This window comes from Alligator sinensis, unplaced genomic scaffold (genome assembly GCF_000455745.1).
Source record: "Alligator sinensis unplaced genomic scaffold, ASM45574v1 scaffold940_1, whole genome shotgun sequence".
Classification (NCBI taxonomy): domain Eukaryota; kingdom Metazoa; phylum Chordata; order Crocodylia; family Alligatoridae; genus Alligator; species Alligator sinensis.
Genome location: NW_005842177.1, coordinates 1,571,261 through 1,590,538, shown reverse-complemented (window position 1 = coordinate 1,590,538; position 19,278 = coordinate 1,571,261). Strand labels below are relative to the sequence as shown.

The window sequence follows — 19,278 nt, the reverse complement described above, 5'->3', positions numbered from 1 at the left end:
CTGTAGTTAACAAACAATGCCTAAATTAAGTGTGGGCACTCTGGTTAAGTACTTAGGTTTTTCAAACTCAAGGTAACACACTATACATAGCGCACTGCAGAGAATCACCTGCTGACAACTGTTTTGCTATAAAGCAGCAGTCTGCAACTAACAGTTTTGTGGCCTGGCTCCCTTGGAAAGACAGGATTAAATGACCCACAATACTGCAGGTCACATTGTGACCAGAACAACTGTGGGCAGCAAAGGAACTTTGCACCCAAAATGCCTTGGTTTCATGTAGCACAAGGCTCGCCCTGCAGCCACGACAGTTCGGGAATGATGTGCAAGGTGAGGATTTCTCAGGGCAACCCCTGGCATAGGCACCACACCACACGGGTGGGGGGGGGGGGAGAAATCTGCGCCCATCTTGCATTTGAAAGCGAACTCTTCCCCCACGCTGCAACCAGTCCAATAAAAGAGAAACCCACCCTGCTTGCGCTGCCCTCACAGCCAAACACCCAGTGCTGCCTTTGACTAAATCCAAGACAGCCGGAATTGAAGACGGCCCCTCTGCCCCGCCCCCAGTAATTCAAGCCCACACATGGAAAACAGTCACTTGTCACCGTTTCCCACGTGTGGGCCCCCGCTGTTGCAGCGCCACGAGCAGGCTCACAGGAGACGGGCACAAGGACGGGGAGAGACCGCAGGCGGGGAGCCCAAGCCCCGCTCAAGGCAGGGTCAGCCCCAGCCAGACCCCCCGCCACACCCCCGCCGCAGCAGGGGCCGCGCTGGGGGCGGAGGACGGGACCCCCGTTACCTCGGGGAGGCCGCGGCCGGCCTCGGTGCTGCGCCGCTTCCTGTCACCGCCCCCCGCGGCCACGGCGGGTTCCGGGCAGCAAGAGCGAGAGCGGCGCCGCTTCTTCTCTCTAGAGGACCGGCGGCCCGGCATGGCGCCTCGGCGCCAGCGCGTCGCCGGGAGATGGCGTCACCGCCACCGGCTCCAGCCAGTCAGGGGCCCGTGGGCTTCCGGGAGGCTCGGGGCAAGACCACATCCGGGATCCTTTGGCGAGGACCCTTCCGGGAGCCTCAGGGCAAGATCACGTCCGGAAGTGCTCTATCTCGCAGCCCCTGCGCTATCCCCGTTCAGGATGAGGGCGCCCCCTACGGGCCGCCAGGGTGCTGCAGCGGCTGGCAGGCCATTTAAAGGGCCCTGTAGACACTGAAAGAAAAAGCCTATCTAGTACCCAGCCAGGCGGGAGTTATCCCACTTTTCCAAGCACGCGCTTTGTAGAGCGGGAGAGTCGTTTGGGTCCTGCACTTGTTGCTTTGTCTCTGTTTATTGCACGATTCACCAGTGAATGGCGTAGTAGATGGATGTAATGTGTTGCAGGGGCCTGAGGAAGACAGATCTGGAGAGTTCAGGAAGCCACAGGGCTCCTGGGCCTCTGCTACTTCCAAGAGACTTCCAGCCCCCTTCTGCCTCCTTGCCTGGCTTTGCTCTTTCTTTATGGAGCGGAAAGTGTGATTGATGTGTTGCTCACGAAAGCTAAGCAGCTCTGAAACAATTGCTGTACAACAGTGTTTCTCAACCCATAGGGCACGACCCAAAAGTGGGTCGTAAAAATATATGAAAGGATCGCAAACAAACTTTAAAAATGGATTCTCCTTTAAAGGAGGAAAATGAGGGAAACATGGCTTTTCCCTTGCAGGCTGGCAGAGCTCTAAGAGCGCACACCCAGAGACTGAGGGGCTGGGGGCTGGATGTGGGGGGGCAGCAGGTCAGGAGTGAGGGGCACTGGGTCAGAACTGGCTATTGATATTTACAAATGGGTCCTGGTATAAAAAAGGTTGAGAACCACTGCTCTATAAGGTGCAGCTCTGCCCTGCCTACTGCCAAATGCCAGGTGGTTAAGATCCTGCAGTCCCACCATGCAGAGCTGCCCTCCAACTGCAGCACAAAGGAGGCTGCTGTGAGATGTGGGGGAAACATCGTAGAGAACAAAGAGAGAGAGAACTGAGTGAGTTGATTAAGTGAAAACTGGAACAGAGCTCAAATGTGAACACTGTGAGCACTTGACTTCCCTTGGCAAGCCAGGATGTCTACGCATGTGCATAGGTAAGGCAGAGAAAAGAAAGCCAAAAGAAACAGCCCTCCCAATAATTATATGCACATCAATTTTGCAAATAAATTCACTTATTTAAAACCTGTAACTTTCTGAGAGCCATTAGCAGACCCTCAACTCACATGAAATAAACAGTTACCTGGATTTGCAATAACGGAGTACCAGAGAGAAAGCTCCCAGCCCTTGGGTGCAGGCTTGCTAGGAGCAAGCTGAGTTTGAGATTCTTTGCCTGAGTGCCTTGGCTTGGGATTGAGACCCAGACCCTACATCTTGGGCCTAATTACAAACTACAAAGTTGGAGTGCCTGTATTGCGGAATGAGAGAAAAGCAAGTCTGCAGGCAGGCTGGTGCCGCAGGGGTGGGGCCTGGCTCAGTCCATTGGAAGACTGCTAGCCCAAGAAGAGGTGCTGACAGGAGGGAACCACAAAGGCCTATCGTGTTGATGCCATGGCAGATTTGCCTATCTCCCAAGTGTGTTCAAGATGCTTGACATGTAAAACTGTATTCCCCTCCCTGCCCGTGGGGTTGTTTTATTATTATTATTATGGCATCACTGATTAAGGAGTCCTATGGATTAAGGAGTCCTATGGATGAGGCTGTTAGCCTCAGACCCTGTGTAGTGGCCAACTGGCAGGCTTGCTAGCTTCCTGGGTTTGAGGTCCTAGTCAAGAGCCTGGAGCTGAGTCAAGAGTTCAAGAGCCTAGTCTGGCTCCCTTCCCCATGGGGGCAGGGGGTGTTAGTGTTGAAACAGCCTCAGGATTTATTCTCACATCACCCTGGCCATATTTCAGTCTGTTTGGCTGAAATTCTGTTTATTTACTTTTACAAGTTTATCCTTGAAACCAGAAAGGTTGGAAACACATTTCCTCGAAATACAAGCCTATAGAAAGCAAATATTTAATATCATCAGAGGGAGTCTAAATTCACAGCAAATCTGAAAATTTGAAACTTTCAGAATTCTAACAGCCCTGCCAATCATCCTGTTACAGAGTATTTTCTTTTTTAAACCTTTAATGGGTAGCCAAGTCCTTGCAAAATTAATGGGAAGCCTTCACTATTTATTCTTATCAGATTTTGAGTTTGTTTACTTTTCCTTTAACTAGTTATCACAGTGCGCAGCACTATACAAGATAAGGGTGAACTGCTTGAAGAAATCACTGCTGTGACTTGATAGGACATTGATAAGGAGGAGTTGACAGGGTCCAATTGATTTACATTTTAAATGTATTTATAGGGAAGCACTATGCATGAGATATCACAAAGCATTCTAGTGATCCTTATAACAGGTTGTATTCACAAGTAATGCCCTATAAGGTGTGCATTATTGTATGCAGAAGTGATAACATCCATAGAATAGTTACAGTACAGTTCCACTCTGAATGGAGTCCCTGCAAAATTATACTGTAGGATTATTTCAAATCGTTGGCTAACATTGTATTTTCTGTAACCTAGTTGTGTTCCCCTCCTCACCCCCATCCCTCTTATGTTGGTCCCTCGCTCGGGGTATCTGTATTTCCCTATTGGCTTTGTCATCATTTTGGATTCAGAGTCCTAAACATCTACTAATAGAATTAATTCTTTCTTCCAACATGAATATCATCACTGGTTTATTCCATGTCTGCTTGTGACTGCGCCCTCGATGAGAGTGAGTGTCTATTAACAAACTCTCACATAAAGCCATTTCATCTGTAGATTTAAAATTCTGCTACAAAATGAAGATAGGCTTATTCCTATTATATACAGGGAGAATGAGACCAGTGTTAAAGCAACTGACTCAAGAGCACAGATGAAGTCAATAGCAAAACTGGAATAGAAATGGGGCTTCCTTAGTCATCTGGTATCCTATTTGCTTAACCATGAAATAGACAGGCTTCTTATCTAGGAAATTCTGTCTTCCTATGCAGGAGCTAGGAACCTCCTGACCCTAGCTACTATGAAACTATGAGTCATGGTTTGGAGTTGAGTATTCTAACATCATAATTAAAACACAGCTTTAATAGGACAAAAGTGACATGTTCTTTCTTGCTAGACTCCTTTTCTTCTAAGATCAGAAACACAGCAGACTTGCTAATGAAAGATGTAACTGGGGGCCCCAACCCTGTTACTGGGACAGAAGCTACACATAAACCAGTTTAAGTGATCATCAGAAACTGGTTTAAACCAGTAACAGAAGTTCAGTGCACATAAATCAATTTCAAAATGGCTGAAATTGGTTTAAGATAAACCTGGTTGAATGTATTTATCAGACATAATTCATACGGGTCAAACTGGTTTATGAAACTTCTGTCCTAGACCCCTTCCTGGTTCAAGTCAAATCAACAGTCCCTCAGCATGCTTTCCAGCCCTGGGCTGGGCTGTACTGTCTGCTCCAGCAGAGCAGGGTTGAGGGGGCTCCTGGTAAACCCCAGCTGGGGTCTGGGGCCAGCGATAGGGGTTAAACTTCCCTTCCCCTGAGTACAGAGCTGTCCTGCCCTGCAAAATCTTCTTGCTGGCTGCAACTGTGGACTACAAGTCCCAGAGCCACCTGGAAGCAGGAAGAGGAAGTGATGAGCAGGGATCCTGGTTTACTCCAATTAAAAAAAATCCCCAATGTTTAGTTAAAAAAAGTAACCCCAAATCCACATTTTTCCATGATTAAAATGGAACACCATTTTAGATATAGATATATAGTGGTGTTTCATTTAAATAACAGAAAATGTGGATTGAGGTTTCTCTTTTTAAACAGAAAATTGTTTTTTTTTTTAATCAGAGAAAACTAGGATAGCTGGTGATGAGCAACCCTGTAACTGGGCTGCTGTGATGGACTGCAAATCCCAGAGACCTCGGGGGCAACAGGACAAGGAAGTGCTTTAGAGCCCTGCTTTAGCACCCCCCAGCCTCTGGCCTGGGCCACTGCAGGCATGTGGCTGCATTTCCTGAATCAAAGGTAAATGTGTCTAGTTGTTTCTCAGTTTAATATTTGCAACTTAGACTAACTTGCAAAGACTGAATCAATTAAACTTCAGGCTTTTTGACTATCTGTACTTAGCCTAAGAGTGAGGAAGCAGCATTTTAGGGCTGCAATCTGTCACAGGCAATTGAGCTAGTGCCAGCTGCAAGAAAGTAAGCAGCCCAGAGAGGACAGGGATAGCAGCTACAAAACTGCAAGTAATGACCTGGGAGCAAAACTATGCTGCTGAGAGCTTCAGAAAAGTAGTAAACTTGAAACTGCAGAACAGCTACATAGTCTGCAGTGGAGGCCAGTAAGCTTATTAGTGGGCAGTTTTTAACAGTTACATTTGGCAACAGTCTTAGCTTTCTATTGACTGGTAAACAGCATTAGGAAGCAGATACAAAGCCACTCAGCTTTGTGTGTTTTCAGGAATGACACAGAAGAAAATTGAACACCACTTGGATCGGGGTGGGCAATTATTTTGGTCGGAGGGCCGCTTGCTGAGTTTTGGCAAGCCATCAAGGGCCACATGACAGGTAGCCAGGGGCAGATAAATATTAATTTTCTAAATTTTTTAGGGGCCCCATGGGCCGCATAGAATGGTTTTGCGGGCTGCATCCGGCCCTCAGGCCACATATTGCCCACCCCTGACTTAGATCTTCCTGATGGTCTTTCTTTCAAATCTAACCAAATTTGACTGTTTTATATTTTGAGAGAGACCAAACTGGATCACTGCTTAAGACAGGAATACATTGTAACAAGTCTCATCTTTCACACAGTAAAAACCACCAGTGCAAAACTTTATTTAGTCTGTTTTACTCATGACAAATTAGATCATCAAGTTTATTTTTCATCCACAGTATTTTCTTGGATATACTGAGTCACATAAAATATGAAAAAGCATCATCTTTCTGCATATTCTTAGACTTCCAAATACCCTAAAAAAAACCAACCAAAAAAACACTACAGCAGATTAAGGACAAACCTACAGCATTCATTTACTTTAGCTGGTTCTGATACAGAGGCATATTTTTTTATTTGAGAGTCAACTCCTAGGGACTTGGCTAATTGCACAGCATTTGTATCGTCACTGATTAGTGTCCCAAGAGCCACAAGAAGTCTAAAAATGGCTTCAAGGTCTTGAACAACCTCCATGATTGTGCTGATCACTGACAAGCACTGAGCTTTGCCTTCAATGTTATTGATTTTATGTAAACAAACAGCATAGTTCAAGGTCAACGTGGCCAGTGCAACATGAATGTTCTTATTGCCACATAATTTCAGTTCTATTGCTTGTGACATTATTGTGTCCCTCTGTGACATCATCAGCTTCTGGCCTGCCTGGCTGACAAAACAATTGCAAAGAGTTCTAAGTGCCAGCAACTGGTTTGCTTGCTTTCCTTTAGGATTCAGAAACTTTAGAAGGTGGCTGCTGAATTGTATACTATCCTTTTCACTGCAGAAATTCTCATGCACCCGGGGATGCCTTATAGATAATCGAAGAATGTCTAATGCTGGAAAGACAACATCTAAGAAACAAGAAAAACATGTTTTAGTATTATACTTGCATTCCATTCTATACGAGTCTTCTAGAGCTTTCCTCAGTTGTACAGATTTGTACTCCTGCTTTCAAGGAGGTATTAAAAAAAAAACAACACATGGTACAGAGCAAGGGAAGCCAACCTGTGGCACTGGCAGCACCTATGTGCACCCCTTATGGTAGGGGGCAAGTAGCATAGCAGAGCAGATCAGGGAAGAAGATTGGCAGAAGGGGATTGGAGTAGTGCTCCTGGAGGGCACAGGGCTTAATTTGTGGCACACCTTCCAAAAAGAAGTTGACCCCTGCTGATATAGAAAACAAGGGAGATTCATGATGAACCCATTTCCCCAAATTTTCAGTATTTCAAACTTGTGGAAATCCCTATGAAAAAAGGGATTTTAGACAACCCCTGTACTAAAACCCCCCGTTTTTCTTCTCTTTTTTTTTTTTCTTTTAAATGCATTCCCTCCCCTTCCCCATCTATTTCTGACTTTCTCTCCCTCTCTATTTCCTATAGATAAGTATAAGTGAGCTAAGACATAGGATAAGCTTCAGCATTTTATTTTGGTAGCAAGTTGTATTTGTTTTGTTTTTTCTCTTTGTTTTCAAGTAAGTGCTCTGTTATGGATAGACACTGTTTTATATTGTATAATTATTATGTTTATATTGATTTTTACTCTTTTATATTACTGTTTTACTGATACTATATGATTTAGGCCTACATATGTAAGTTAGCATAAGTCATGTCAAGTTTCCATTTTGTGTCCCCTGTCTGGGCATATCCTATTGTAACTCTGTTGTAACTGCGTGACTCACAACCCTCCTCCCATGTAAACTGGTTCCTGAGTGAATGGGTGATTGATACACAATGGCAATAGTCTAAAAATAGCTCCCTCTGAATGACTGAACCATCAACTCCACAACCCAACCATCACCCTGCATTGACTCTCCCTGGCTCAAGATTTGGAAGACAAAGACTGCTGCAGAAATCAGCCAACCCATCATTACAGATAACTGAAACTGTATGTCCTCGCCCGGAGTGCACATGCTCAGTACACCAGCGGCTGACTCTTGCCTAGGCATGCCCCTGCCACTAGGGTCATAGAACGTCTGCCCTATAAAAGCGGGCAGTGAAGACAGACCCAGTGGGACGACCTCTCCATCTGGACCAGCACCATGCCACACTACCTAGCCACCCAGAGGCCCTGCCAGAGACCCCCTCTGGACTACACCTTGTTGGAGAAGACCCCAACTGGCCATTGAGGATCAACTCACAGCCCAGGATAGGTAGCTATCACCCACCTTCCTTCCCCAAGCAAAGGACCTGGACTCTGTCCCTACACACCCTGACTTCAATCCCTCCACCAAGCCTTTTTTTCTCCTGCTACCATTGTGTGGGTGTGTATGTGAGTGTGTGTATAGGAACCAATAACTTTATGGGGCTGTGTAGTGTGTTGTTTGTTTAATAAACCTGTTATTTTGAAACGCCGAGTTGGGTTTTTGTCTTATTGACCTCCCCACCCTCCGCCCCAAATCCCCCAGCTTTTTGCCTCTTTGTTCCCAGCCCCCATCTCCCAGCTTTCTGCCTCTCTTTCCTGGCTGTCTCCTCCCTGCCACTGGGCTTTTTCCCTTGCTTCCACCCCAGTACCAGTGACCTCGAGTAACTCTGGGGCCACTTGACCTTAAGTAACCCCAAGCCTCAGTTCCTCAGCCCAGCTTCTCTCTAGTCTACCGGTTCTAATCCTGGTCCCGGCAACTTTCACTCCCTACACTTTCACTCTCTCACCATAACCTTCCCCCCAGGTATCCCAAGTACCCCAAGCACATACATACACACCGTACCATCCAAGTTAGGAACTCACCTGTGTGTGTAGGTGGGTGGTACGTGTGTGAACTGGTGAATATACACGTCATTGTGTGCGTGATATATGAATTAGTGATCCATGTATGTGTACTGAGCGTGCAGGTGTTGGTAACTGATTTTGTCTAATTTTTGGTGTGTGTAGTGTGTATGTGCTTGAATTGGTGATAGGTATGCATGTGCCTAGGCTGGTAACTTTGGATGCGTGTGCGCGCCTGAATTTGGGGGGGCGGGGCAGGCGGTGTGTGTGTGTGTGTGTGTGTGTGTATGCCTAATTGATTTGTGTGTTTGTATATGTGCAGTTGTGTCACACCCTCCCATCTAACAGTGCAATTTTGAGATCCTGAGAGTTGGCCTGGCCCTACAGGACAACACCCCAATTCTTGGAAAAATTTCAGGCATTTGCCAGAAACTCATGTTGCTTTGTATGTTGACTTTGGAAAGCATCACAGAGACTCCAATGACATCTTGCCTTAAGAATTCAGATTAACAAAGTGATGAAGGCAAAAGTGGAACATGGACATGGAATATTGCTGATTCAAAAGGCTACGGCATGAAGCATCTTTAAACAGCAAATGGCTGAAGGATCACCTTCCCCTTCCATTCTGAATCTAGCATCTTTTTGACAGCTAGAAGCAATTATTTCTACAGGGCAAAGTTCTATCTATTCTCAGCTGCCTTTAACAGTAATTATTTTATCCAATCTTAAGAAGAGTTAAGGAACAGTATCAATCTGAAACCTAGTCCACTTAAAAAACTTAAGTTATAAAACAATTCAGGCATTATACCCATCTCTAGCTTTTCTACCAGCATTTATGGTTCTATGTTATTTTCCTTTGGTATTTACAAGGCAGACTCATGTGAACAAAGGAAATGAACAATTTTCTACACACAAATATCTGTCCAATACACAGTTTAAAAACAAACTAAATTCAGTTCCTTAAATTTTAGTACACAGACGGTGCGCACCCAAGTGAAAGTGCGTATTTACTTAAAACTAAGTCAAATGTGCCATTTTAAAGCCGAGTAAAATACCATCTTATATACCCACATCCCAGCTGCTTGCAGAATATAAACTGTAGTACTTCACAATTCAAAATCTTGCTCATATAAATCACTTCTAAGTGTGCCACTTTTTCAACTTAAGACTAATGAGCTCCAGGGAAGCTGTATTCAGAACAGCTTGATTTAACAATGGAAAAATGACAGGCTGTTAAGCAATACAATTAGGAATCTACAGCACCATAACCCCAAATTAGTGATTTGAGGAAGAAAGAGAAATAATTAGCCTGAGTATTTGGAGGAACAGACATGCACAGTAGGGATACAGCTACCGACTCAAAGATGGGATGAACATCAATTGTCCTTTACAAATAAACCTCTTACCTCCTGCCCAAGCTAAAAAGCTTAGTTTTGTGGATGTCTGTCAGCTCAAAACCAGGATGGCTAAAAATGGTTTAAAGGAGAAGCAGAGGGAAATGCTAAAGTGTTATTTCTCATTCACTATAGATATTTCTGCCACGTTGCCTGTAACATGGGTATCACCCTTACTTCTCTGGCTGAATTATACTGGTCTCATTGTTTCCTTAACCTTTCCCATCGGTCTGCTTCTATTTGCAGTCTCTTGTCTTACATTTAAATTGCAAACTTTGAGACAGGGATTGCCTTTATTCCATGGTTGTAAAGAAGCCAGCACAATGGAATCCTAGTTCATAACTGAAGTTTCTAGGTGTTGTAATGCAAAATAAAAATCATACCTTCTGGCCAGTTAACTGCTTTCCACAAAACTTGTAGTTGCTGTGCTGTAGGTGTTTCTGCAGAGCTATTACATGTTATGGATAGTATCTTTTCTAGGAGTATCAAATCATCTTCTGTCAGCTTTTGTTCATCAGATACACTTCCATTAAGTTCTTTAAGTTTACCTGCATAACCAAAAATCAAGTATGACTTACTGCATCATATGAAATCCTTAAAGCAATCTACAAATCATCTCAAAAGTACTAAGCTTCAACTATCGTCATAGCCTTTGAGAGATTTTTTGCACAAAAACTCATGTTCCATGATTTCTTTAATATTACACAGGAATACCTGCTTGTTAAGTGCCAGGAACATGTGACACAGCACATGTGCAAGTATAGACAACACACACACCCACCCACCCACCCACCCCTTTGTTCATGAATTGGAAGCTACACTTCCAACTGTGATAATTTAAGAACATTTGAGTAGTTCCAACAAATTTGAAAATGCAGAAAAGGCCAACTTCTATATCGCTTTCAGACATCACAAAATTTAGTTCCATCAAAAGGTATAAGCAGACAGTACTACTTCAACTTCTTGTCTTGTTAACTTTTATGAGGACAGAAATCAATGGAAAGTCCTGAAAGGACTACTTCAGGCATTACATGAAAAACCTGCACTGTTTGTAACCAGAAGCATCTGCTGCTAAGTTCAGGAAATTTGTGGTTGGAAAAATATCTGCACCATGGGCTTGGAAACTTTCTGGATGAGTGACATGAATGTGTCAGTTTCTAACCTGTCATTAAAAGTCTTTACTATTGCAAACGCAACCTTCCAAAAATTAAATTAAGTGTAAATGAAGGCAATAAGGTCTTAAGTCTATGAACAGTAGTATCTGATGCTATTTGCTTTGCTAAAATGTGACAGAATGAAAACTGCCTGGTCTTGTAGGTCTCACCACCCTTTGGGAAACTGTGGGCAAAAATTCGAGAGATGCTACAGAATGAAAAGAGCAGCACTGGAGGCAAAACTAGAACTATTTACTAGAAAGGTCCCAGAAAGGAGAGCAAGCATAGGATGACAAAAGATCACCAGCATCTGCAAGTAGTTAAGACCTTACAGAGTAACAAAGAATGCTCTCTTTTTTTTCCAGCATGGACTGGGGATGACACCAAGGGTTTAGGCTGATGCCTTTTAAGCACAGAGTACAGAAAGAGAGAGAGAGACAAGATCTAAGAACAGCACTCTCATGGGAATCCATGTTTGTATTCTTTCCAAGTAATTGGCATAAGTAAGTACTGCGCATCACCTAAGCATACAGTATATTTTCAACTCTTTTAAGAACATAAAAGGGTGGGACGATCAGGAAGTAGATAAAAATGAAATGCTAGAGATGTTAGCGGGAATGAGAAATTTTTGACTGCATGATCTTCAAGGTAGGCAAGTATGCCTTGCTTTAAAATGTGCATAGAACGTATCACAGCTTGAGCATTACTTAAAAAAATTAGATTTATAGGATTCTCAAATGCACTAGATAATTAGAAAAAAAGAGAGAGAGACAACAGTAAAGAAACCAGGTAGACATGACAAAGCTAAGTTGACAGTTAAAAAGCCCGAGGCTGAATCGATTCAAACTTTGCAAATTAATCTAAACTGTGTAGATTGAACCAATAAGCAAGTGAAGAGACATTTGCATTTGATTCTGGAAATGCAGCCAGATGCCTGTAGTGGCTCAGGCCAGAAGCTTGGGGGGGGAGGGGGTGCTAGAGCATGCCTCCCTGCTCAGCTGGAGCAGACAGCTTGAGCCCAGGCTAGTGCGCCCACCCTTGGAGGGGCGGGGGTTTGTTGGGGAGGTGCAAATCTTCCTGGAATGCTGGGGGGCTGTGCGTTAACTTGAAATCTGGAGGGAACCTGGGACAGAAATTCAATAAACTTATTTAATCTATAATCAGTTAAGTCTGATGCTACATCCCATCCAGGTTTATCTTATATCTTAAACTGGTTTTGGCCATTTTGAAAGCAGTTTACGTGCACTGAACTTGTATTGTGTTACAGATTTGAACTGGCTACTGATCACTTACACCTGTTTAGGTGTCATTTCTGTCCCTACCCAAAGAGGGAAGGAGACAAAAGAAAACAGTGTAGATAGAAACAAAGTTACAAGGAAAGAGAAAAAAAGGTAACTGGCACCACTAGGAGCTACTGCAGGAAAGAAAAAAGTGGACTAAAGAAAGGAAAGGTGCAACAAAAAAACAAAAAAAAGAACAAACAAACAAACAAAACAAAACAAAAAAAATCAATCAAGGTACAATTAAAGTTTCTGTCCATAACTGTTGTATTTCATATTTCATGCAGCATGGTCAGGTTAAATAAGTACAATGGTCCTTTTGAACATAATTTGTGAAACCACAGAGGACATAACATGCAAGGAAGACATAAGTACATGGTGTATTTTCAAGCTCTGACTATATGGAGAACTAACACTGCCTTCACGCAAGCTCCACTCCAGCAGGTGCAGAAAAGACTTGCATTTCTCAAAAGCATAGCCAAATGCCAAACAAGCAGGAACAAGTATGCGAGACTTGTATTACAGGGATAAAGCAATAGATTTTTTTTATTTACATAAAAGAAAGCCCTTCGTGACATCTATCCTGGCCTCCTACTTACATTTTTTAAATCTAAAATGTAGATAATTAATCTCATGGCACAAAATGATAATAGCTTTAAACATTTTAATTGTGCAAGACTAGGCCAATAAGAGTGGTAAAAACAGCAGTTTTTTGGAAGGCCTGAGAAAGAAGAGGAGGTATAAATTCAAAGAAATTAAATTTAATTTCTCACCCAGTATCTGCGTTGGATTGGCCTGGTCAAAAGTAACCGCCTCCTTCTTTGGAAAATAAATATTTTCAGCTTTTGCTGCACCTGAATGGTAAGCACCGTTTCCTATATAAGAAGATAGGTATTAGAACTTCCAACAGAATACAGCTATAATTTGATAACAATGAGTAACTACTAGAGCTATATGAAACTTCAGTAGCTGATTTGATTTGGAGGAGATTTGGCCCGATTCGGGGACCAAATCACAGAATCCTAATCAAATCGGGGGACCAGTTTAAATCTCCAAATTGATTCGGAAAAGCTTTGGCTGCTTTGGAGATTCAGCCATAGGCTAAACAGGCAGCTGACAGTTGCCTCCAGCTGGTAAATCTGTTGGGATTGGAGGAGGGAGGGGTTGGGGCTGGGACAAGCTACCTAGCTGGGGCAGGGAGGCATGGGACGTGGGCATGGCAGCACTGGGAGTGGGGGTTCTGCTCTACTGCTTCTTGCCCATCCGGGACGGAGGCGGGGCAGGATGCACATGCGGCTCACTCCAGACAGAGGGGGCAAGCAACAATAGGACAGAGCCCCTGCTCCCAGCGCTGATGCGGTACAACAGTGCTAGGAGTGGGGGTTATGCCCTGCTGCCGCCTGCAGCAAGCTGCACCTGCATAATGCCCCCTGCCTGCCTCCACCCCCCCCCCAACGCTGGCTGGGCAAGCGGCAGCAGGGCATAGCCCCCATGGCTCCCTCAGCCAGGGCAGAGGCAGACAAAGCTGAAGGAGCTGCGGGAGAAGCCCCCATGCCTGCCCTGCCCAACCCCATCCCCCCACCCAGACCAGTCTCCCGGCACTTAAAAAAAAAAAAAAAAGTCCTGTAACTTACCATCTCTGGCAGCAGCGATCGGGGCCTCTGAGGGCTCATGGCAGAATGCCCCCCATGCAGAGGGGAGCAGTGGGGATCACCCCCCCCCGCTTGGCACCTGCCCCATGGCAGGTGCAGCATGGCTCAGCAGGACACAGCACATTGTCTGGGAGCTGGGGAGCTCTAGCACCGCTCAGCCCCAGCTCCCAGACAGCGCGCAGCACCCTGCTGCGCTGCCCCACACCCATGCGATGTGACTGCTGCCGTGCAGGTGCCAAGTGGTGAGGGGAGTGGGCAAACACTGCTGGCCCCACGCTGGGACCCTGCCACAAGCGTCCAGAGGCCCCAATCGTTGCTGCTGCAGCCAGTGAGTGTGGGGCTTTTTTTTGTGTGTTTTTTTTTTTTGTTTTAAGTGCCGTGACTAGGCTGGAGCGAGCCGGGCAGGGCAGCCATGCAGGCTTCTCCCTTGGCTCCCCTTGCCCAGGGAAGAGGCAGGCACAGCCGGAGGAGCCACGGGACAGCCTGCTGCCTCTCTCCCCAGCCAATCCAAATCAGCGCTGAATCTTCCAAAGCCAATTCAGCCAAGTCGATTTGGGACAACAATCCAAATCTCTGAATCAAATCACTGTCCTCTGAATCCGAATCTAATACTTCCCTATTCGCACAGGCCTAGTAACCACCCTTGGGGTGTTTTTTATTATTATTAAGAAAGCCAGCCTTGCCAGCTATTCTCTGGAAAGCTATCTTATTTCCATATGTTTATATAAATATTTATCACTGTTGTAGGTACACAGGTAGTGCCCACAACAAAATACTTATGAAAACAAAAAAGGCCTTTTTTGTTAAATAAGCAACACAGTTTTCCAAATTCTTTATTACACAATACTGAATTGCTAACTGATATCTAGATTACAATAAAATCCTAATTACTCCATATTTTCTGGAATTAAATATCATAGCCAAGATGTGGGTATGGACAAGCCCAAATTTTAAAACAAAGACTCAATAAAATATTTTATGCTAATGTTTCTGTAATTAAAAGTGTAGTTTATTTGAGATCTGCAGGAACTCGCAGCTAAATCTAAATACTTACATTATATGGACCTGAGGCTGCAGATTTCTTTGGAAAGGCATTTTCTCCTAGTTTAGCCATAAATTAATAGGTTTGTCTTTTGAGCTGTGCCAGAATTATATTTATAAAGGGTAAATATAATTAGTCAAATTCAGCTTATTTCAACTGAACACACTCATTTCTCTAGCTGGAAGCACTATTAGTGGCAAGTCCATTTAACATAAGCATAAACCTCCACGCTCAAGGGACAGATTAGCACCTTTACTTTGAAATTTTCCCAATAGATTCCCACTAAAGTACATATAGAGGATATACAATTAACTAAAAAACTTCCTCTACTTTTTCACTCAGTTTTGGGGACGTGTAAGCAGCTTTGTTGCAGTTGTTTTCAAATTTTAGATTAAATTATGTATCTCATCTCAAGTAAAGTGTTAAAGGAGAAACTGAAGTTAAAAGGTAAAGAACGCTTTTCTGCTTGCCAGATCAATCTCTTACCTGTAAATGGATCAACTACACTTAGGGAAGCAACAGTATTTGACGCTGAACCAGGAACATAGCGGCCAGCACCTAAGAGATGTGAGAGTTTCTATGAGAGATTATGTCAATTTCTACCACAGCATAACAAGTAAAAAGGTCACTAGATTTTACAGCTATTTAATATCATACACACACAACAGTTTTTATGGTTCTCAAAGTAAAATTAAATATTTTTAACTAGATACTATACCAAAACAACAATAATTGTGTAGCTTTTCCTTATACCTGTCTTACTCTATGCCATATTAGATATCTCATTTTTGTAGGCACAGAACTCTAAGAGTCAAAACTGTGGTTCTGAAGTGGAGAACTGAATGGAAACTTTCGATCTCTGAGCTGGCCACTGTTTGGGACTTGGAAAAAAACCCTACCTTGGCATATGTAACAAAAACTGTAAATTGTACAATACCTGTAAATGGATCTGCTGCAGGGACTGCATCTGACCCAGACAAAGAACCTGGAACATAGCGACCAGCACCTGTGAAGTAACAAGCAACAAAACAAGATCCATTTATTCTCACGTTGATCGTATTTATCAAGATCCATCTATTTTGGTTACTCTTTAAAATCAACAAGAATGGCTCAAATATGGTACACACAGAGGACAAATGTAGCTGTGACTTAACAGTGGGAAAACTGATCTTCTGCAGGGACTTTTTTTTGTAAGTGAATCCAAATACTTTTAAGTCTAGGGTGTATTAAGAAGCACCATTAGCAAGTCAAAGGAAGTGATTCTTCTGCTTTATTTGGCTCTAGTGAAACCTCACCTAGAGTACTGTGCCAAGTTTGGGGCATGTACTTTCAAGAAAGATGTGGACAAATTAGAAAGACTCCAGAGTAGATCAACAAGAATGACCAGAAGTCTGGGAGACATGAAGAGAAGACCGAGGGGGGAGCCAATTACAGCCTTCAATACATGAAGGGATGTTATACAGAGGATGGACACCTCCATGGCTGCAGGAGACGGGACAGGAATAAGATCTTAAACTACAGCCAAAGAAATTTAGCTTGGTAATACAAAGAACCTTCTCTAAGGATGGTTACATTTTAGAACATATTAAAGAAACTGTGTGATCTCCATCCTTGTAAAGTTTTTAGAAGCAGGTTAGACAGACACTTGACTAGTATGGCTTAATCAAGCATGACCCTGACTTGAGGACTGGCTTGAATTAAATGACTTCCTGAGGTACTTTCCAGTCTTACTTTTCTAAGATTCTAATAGCCAGTGGAGCTTAGTTTTTGTTAAAGAAATATATACATAGCTATACTTTCACTGTGGACCACAAGGCTCCTGGAAAATTGTCAAGGTAGTTTTACACCAAAAATGCTATAGCTCTTTTGGTCATTCTGTTTAAATGGAGACTTGTATTGTATATCTAATATCTCCAAAAGCAAGGCACCATTAAACATCTCTGCATACAAGATTATGCAAGTTCACTAGGCCTGATTACTTGAAGGACTCAGCTGTACTGTCCTTAAAATTTCTCTTGCTATAACCTACCTTAGATTGCTAAATCAGAAAGGAATTTACTTTGTATTTTATGCGGTTTTCTTTTTGTAATTCACTAAATTCTGACACGATGACAATACATTCTATTTAGGATCTTACACTGTTCATTTACAAAGCATATTTGTATCTTTGACACTTAACTAAACAGAGATACTAACTTCTAAATAACATCTATTAAGTAGGCTTCCTTTTTACTATCTGTTAAAGTTAAAAAGTTGCAGGCATACATTAGTTATTTTTATTTCTAATCAGCTTCATCTATTTTTCACCCATTATCATAATGTGGACATCACATCCCCACACCACTCCCACCCTCGGGAATATTCCAGTCTCAAAAACAAAACCTCAACCAACACTGCCACCCCTCTTCTCCTTCCCCCAGCTCCCCAAAACAACCCCCCACAACCCCGGTTGACATTTTTGGGTTTTTTTGTTCTTTACGTACTAAAGTTGGTTTTTGTTTTAAAACCTGAGATTAATTAAAAAGAGGTAAAAAATAGAGTTATACAGCTTTAAAAAGCTTTCCAGTTATTACTGACTAGTAGGGCTATTCGAAGCTTTGATCCCTGATTTGATGGGGCGGAGATGTGGCCTGATTCAGTGGCCAAATCTCCAAAATCGAATCAAAGGACCCTTTAATCTCTCTGAATTGAATCGGAACCCTCCGAATCGATTTGGAGAGATTCAGCAATTCAGAGATAGAGGTATGTAGAAAAAAACATTTAAAGCTGTCTCTAGGTAGCAGGTGGCTCATGAATCTTGCGATGCTGGAGCGGATGGAGCATCCCACAGAAGCATGGGAGGCTCCCCAACGTGCTCGGCAGTAGACCCAGAAGTGGACCAGGGGTACTTCTGGTCCCCCCGCTCAGTAACTGGTACCTCCTGGGTCAGGGGTGTCCCCCTGCGGCTGATTGCCGGACCGCCAGGGGGCGTAGTCCTGTACTTCCGGGTTCGCTGCCGAGCATGCACTCTTGTGGGACACTTCATCGGCCCCAGCATCACAACGATCACGAGCCGTGCCTGCTACCTCAAGGTATGTAGAAAAAACACTTAAAGCTGTGTTTATGTCTGAATTGCTGATTCTCTGAATCAGCATCAAATCTTCAAATTCGGATTTGGCCGAATCTAAATCGGGGACAGGGATCCAAATCAATGAATCGAATCACTGTCCCCAATTCGGGCTGAGTTCAAATCGAATAGGGCCCATTTCGAACACCCCTACTGACTAGGATAAAAAAAGCATGAATTGAAGAACAGAAAACTTCAGTTTTCTAAAATTTGACAAATTGTTTGCTGAAGATGTAAACAACCTCGAAGGCCAGATGAAAGCTCTTAGGTTTCTCAACCAATTCCACTGAAGATCAAACACAAGCAATGCTCTAAAAACATGGTTTAAACAAACTGAATCCAAGTAGCGAGGCTAGAACAACAAGGCACAGGGATCTGTTATGAATATTAGATATGGTACTTGGGAAGCAAGAGTTGGCTCATTTGTATGTTGATATACAAGATGCTTTCCCAGGATTCTAAGATCACATTCCAGATTTGTGAAAGTATCAAAAAAATAACCGCACACATTGTACCCTAAAGTTAGAAGAGAAAACACATTTTTATGCACTTTATGAACACAGATATTAAAGCTTCAGAAATATGGGTGCACCAGTAATGGCTTTATTTTTTACCTGTAAAGGGATCTGAAAATTCAGCATTTGTATTCCCCAGTGTTTGACCTTTGGTGTTGTCTATAATAAACTTGGCCACTTGATCCAGAAACATGGGATTTAGATCATTCTTCTGAAGGAAGTTGTATGCAGTCAACCAGGGATCATCATTCATGTTATATGGCAGCTTGTAGGAAGGCCCACTTTCATTCACATCAATGGTGAAAACAAAATCATATTCCTTCAAGTAAAAACAGAAAGAGCCATAGAGATGGTTATACCATATTTTGTCTATACATACATCATATGCATCAAACATAGACATATGATAATAACAAACCAAAATTTCTGATGTTATGGGCCAATTAATAATTATAGCACCCTTCTACCCTGGTGACTTATCTATATAGTCTTTATTTAGAAAATAGCAGAAACATAATAAAAACAAAAGAACTAGGTTATCAGGTACTGGCAAAAAATATTCAACAATATTTAAAGGGGGCACATTTTTTATGATAAATTTATCCACCTATATAAGTAAGTCTGGATAAAATGCCCACAGGATTATGGAACTAATCATGCAAGGTACCACACTAAGCAATAACATGCTGTAGTAAATTAAACACCCTACTGATCTAAAGT

The 19,278-nt window shown here is 43.1% G+C and overlaps 2 protein-coding genes across 8 annotated transcripts in view; both read right to left on the bottom strand.

Annotated features, from left to right (window-relative positions):
- Positions 1 to 1,003, bottom strand: part of CAAP1 (caspase activity and apoptosis inhibitor 1) — a 37,413-nt gene extending 36,410 nt beyond the window's left edge. For all 6 annotated transcript variants that reach the window (XR_003094630.1, XR_003094631.1, XM_025206971.1 and 3 more), the window contains exon 1: positions 797 to 1,003. Coding sequence is in view for 4 of the 6 variants with exons in the window: in XM_025206971.1 (XP_025062756.1) it covers positions 797 to 928 (132 nt within the window). In the remaining 2 variants the exon portion in view is untranslated. The remainder of the gene's footprint in view (positions 1 to 796) is intronic.
- A 4,831-nt stretch (positions 1,004 to 5,834) lies between these two features.
- The window catches only part of PLAA (phospholipase A2 activating protein), a 22,067-nt gene continuing 8,623 nt past the window's right edge, over positions 5,835 to 19,278 (bottom strand). For both annotated transcript variants that reach the window (XM_025206972.1, XM_025206973.1), the window contains exons 9-14: positions 18,658 to 18,877; positions 15,875 to 15,943; positions 15,424 to 15,495; positions 13,017 to 13,118; positions 10,193 to 10,357; positions 5,835 to 6,563 (exon numbers count right to left, since the gene is read on the bottom strand). In XM_025206972.1, coding sequence (XP_025062757.1) covers positions 5,998 to 6,563; positions 10,193 to 10,357; positions 13,017 to 13,118; positions 15,424 to 15,495; positions 15,875 to 15,943; positions 18,658 to 18,877 — 1,194 coding nt within the window. In that variant the 3' untranslated portion in view covers positions 5,835 to 5,997. The remainder of the gene's footprint in view (positions 6,564 to 10,192; positions 10,358 to 13,016; positions 13,119 to 15,423; positions 15,496 to 15,874; positions 15,944 to 18,657; positions 18,878 to 19,278) is intronic.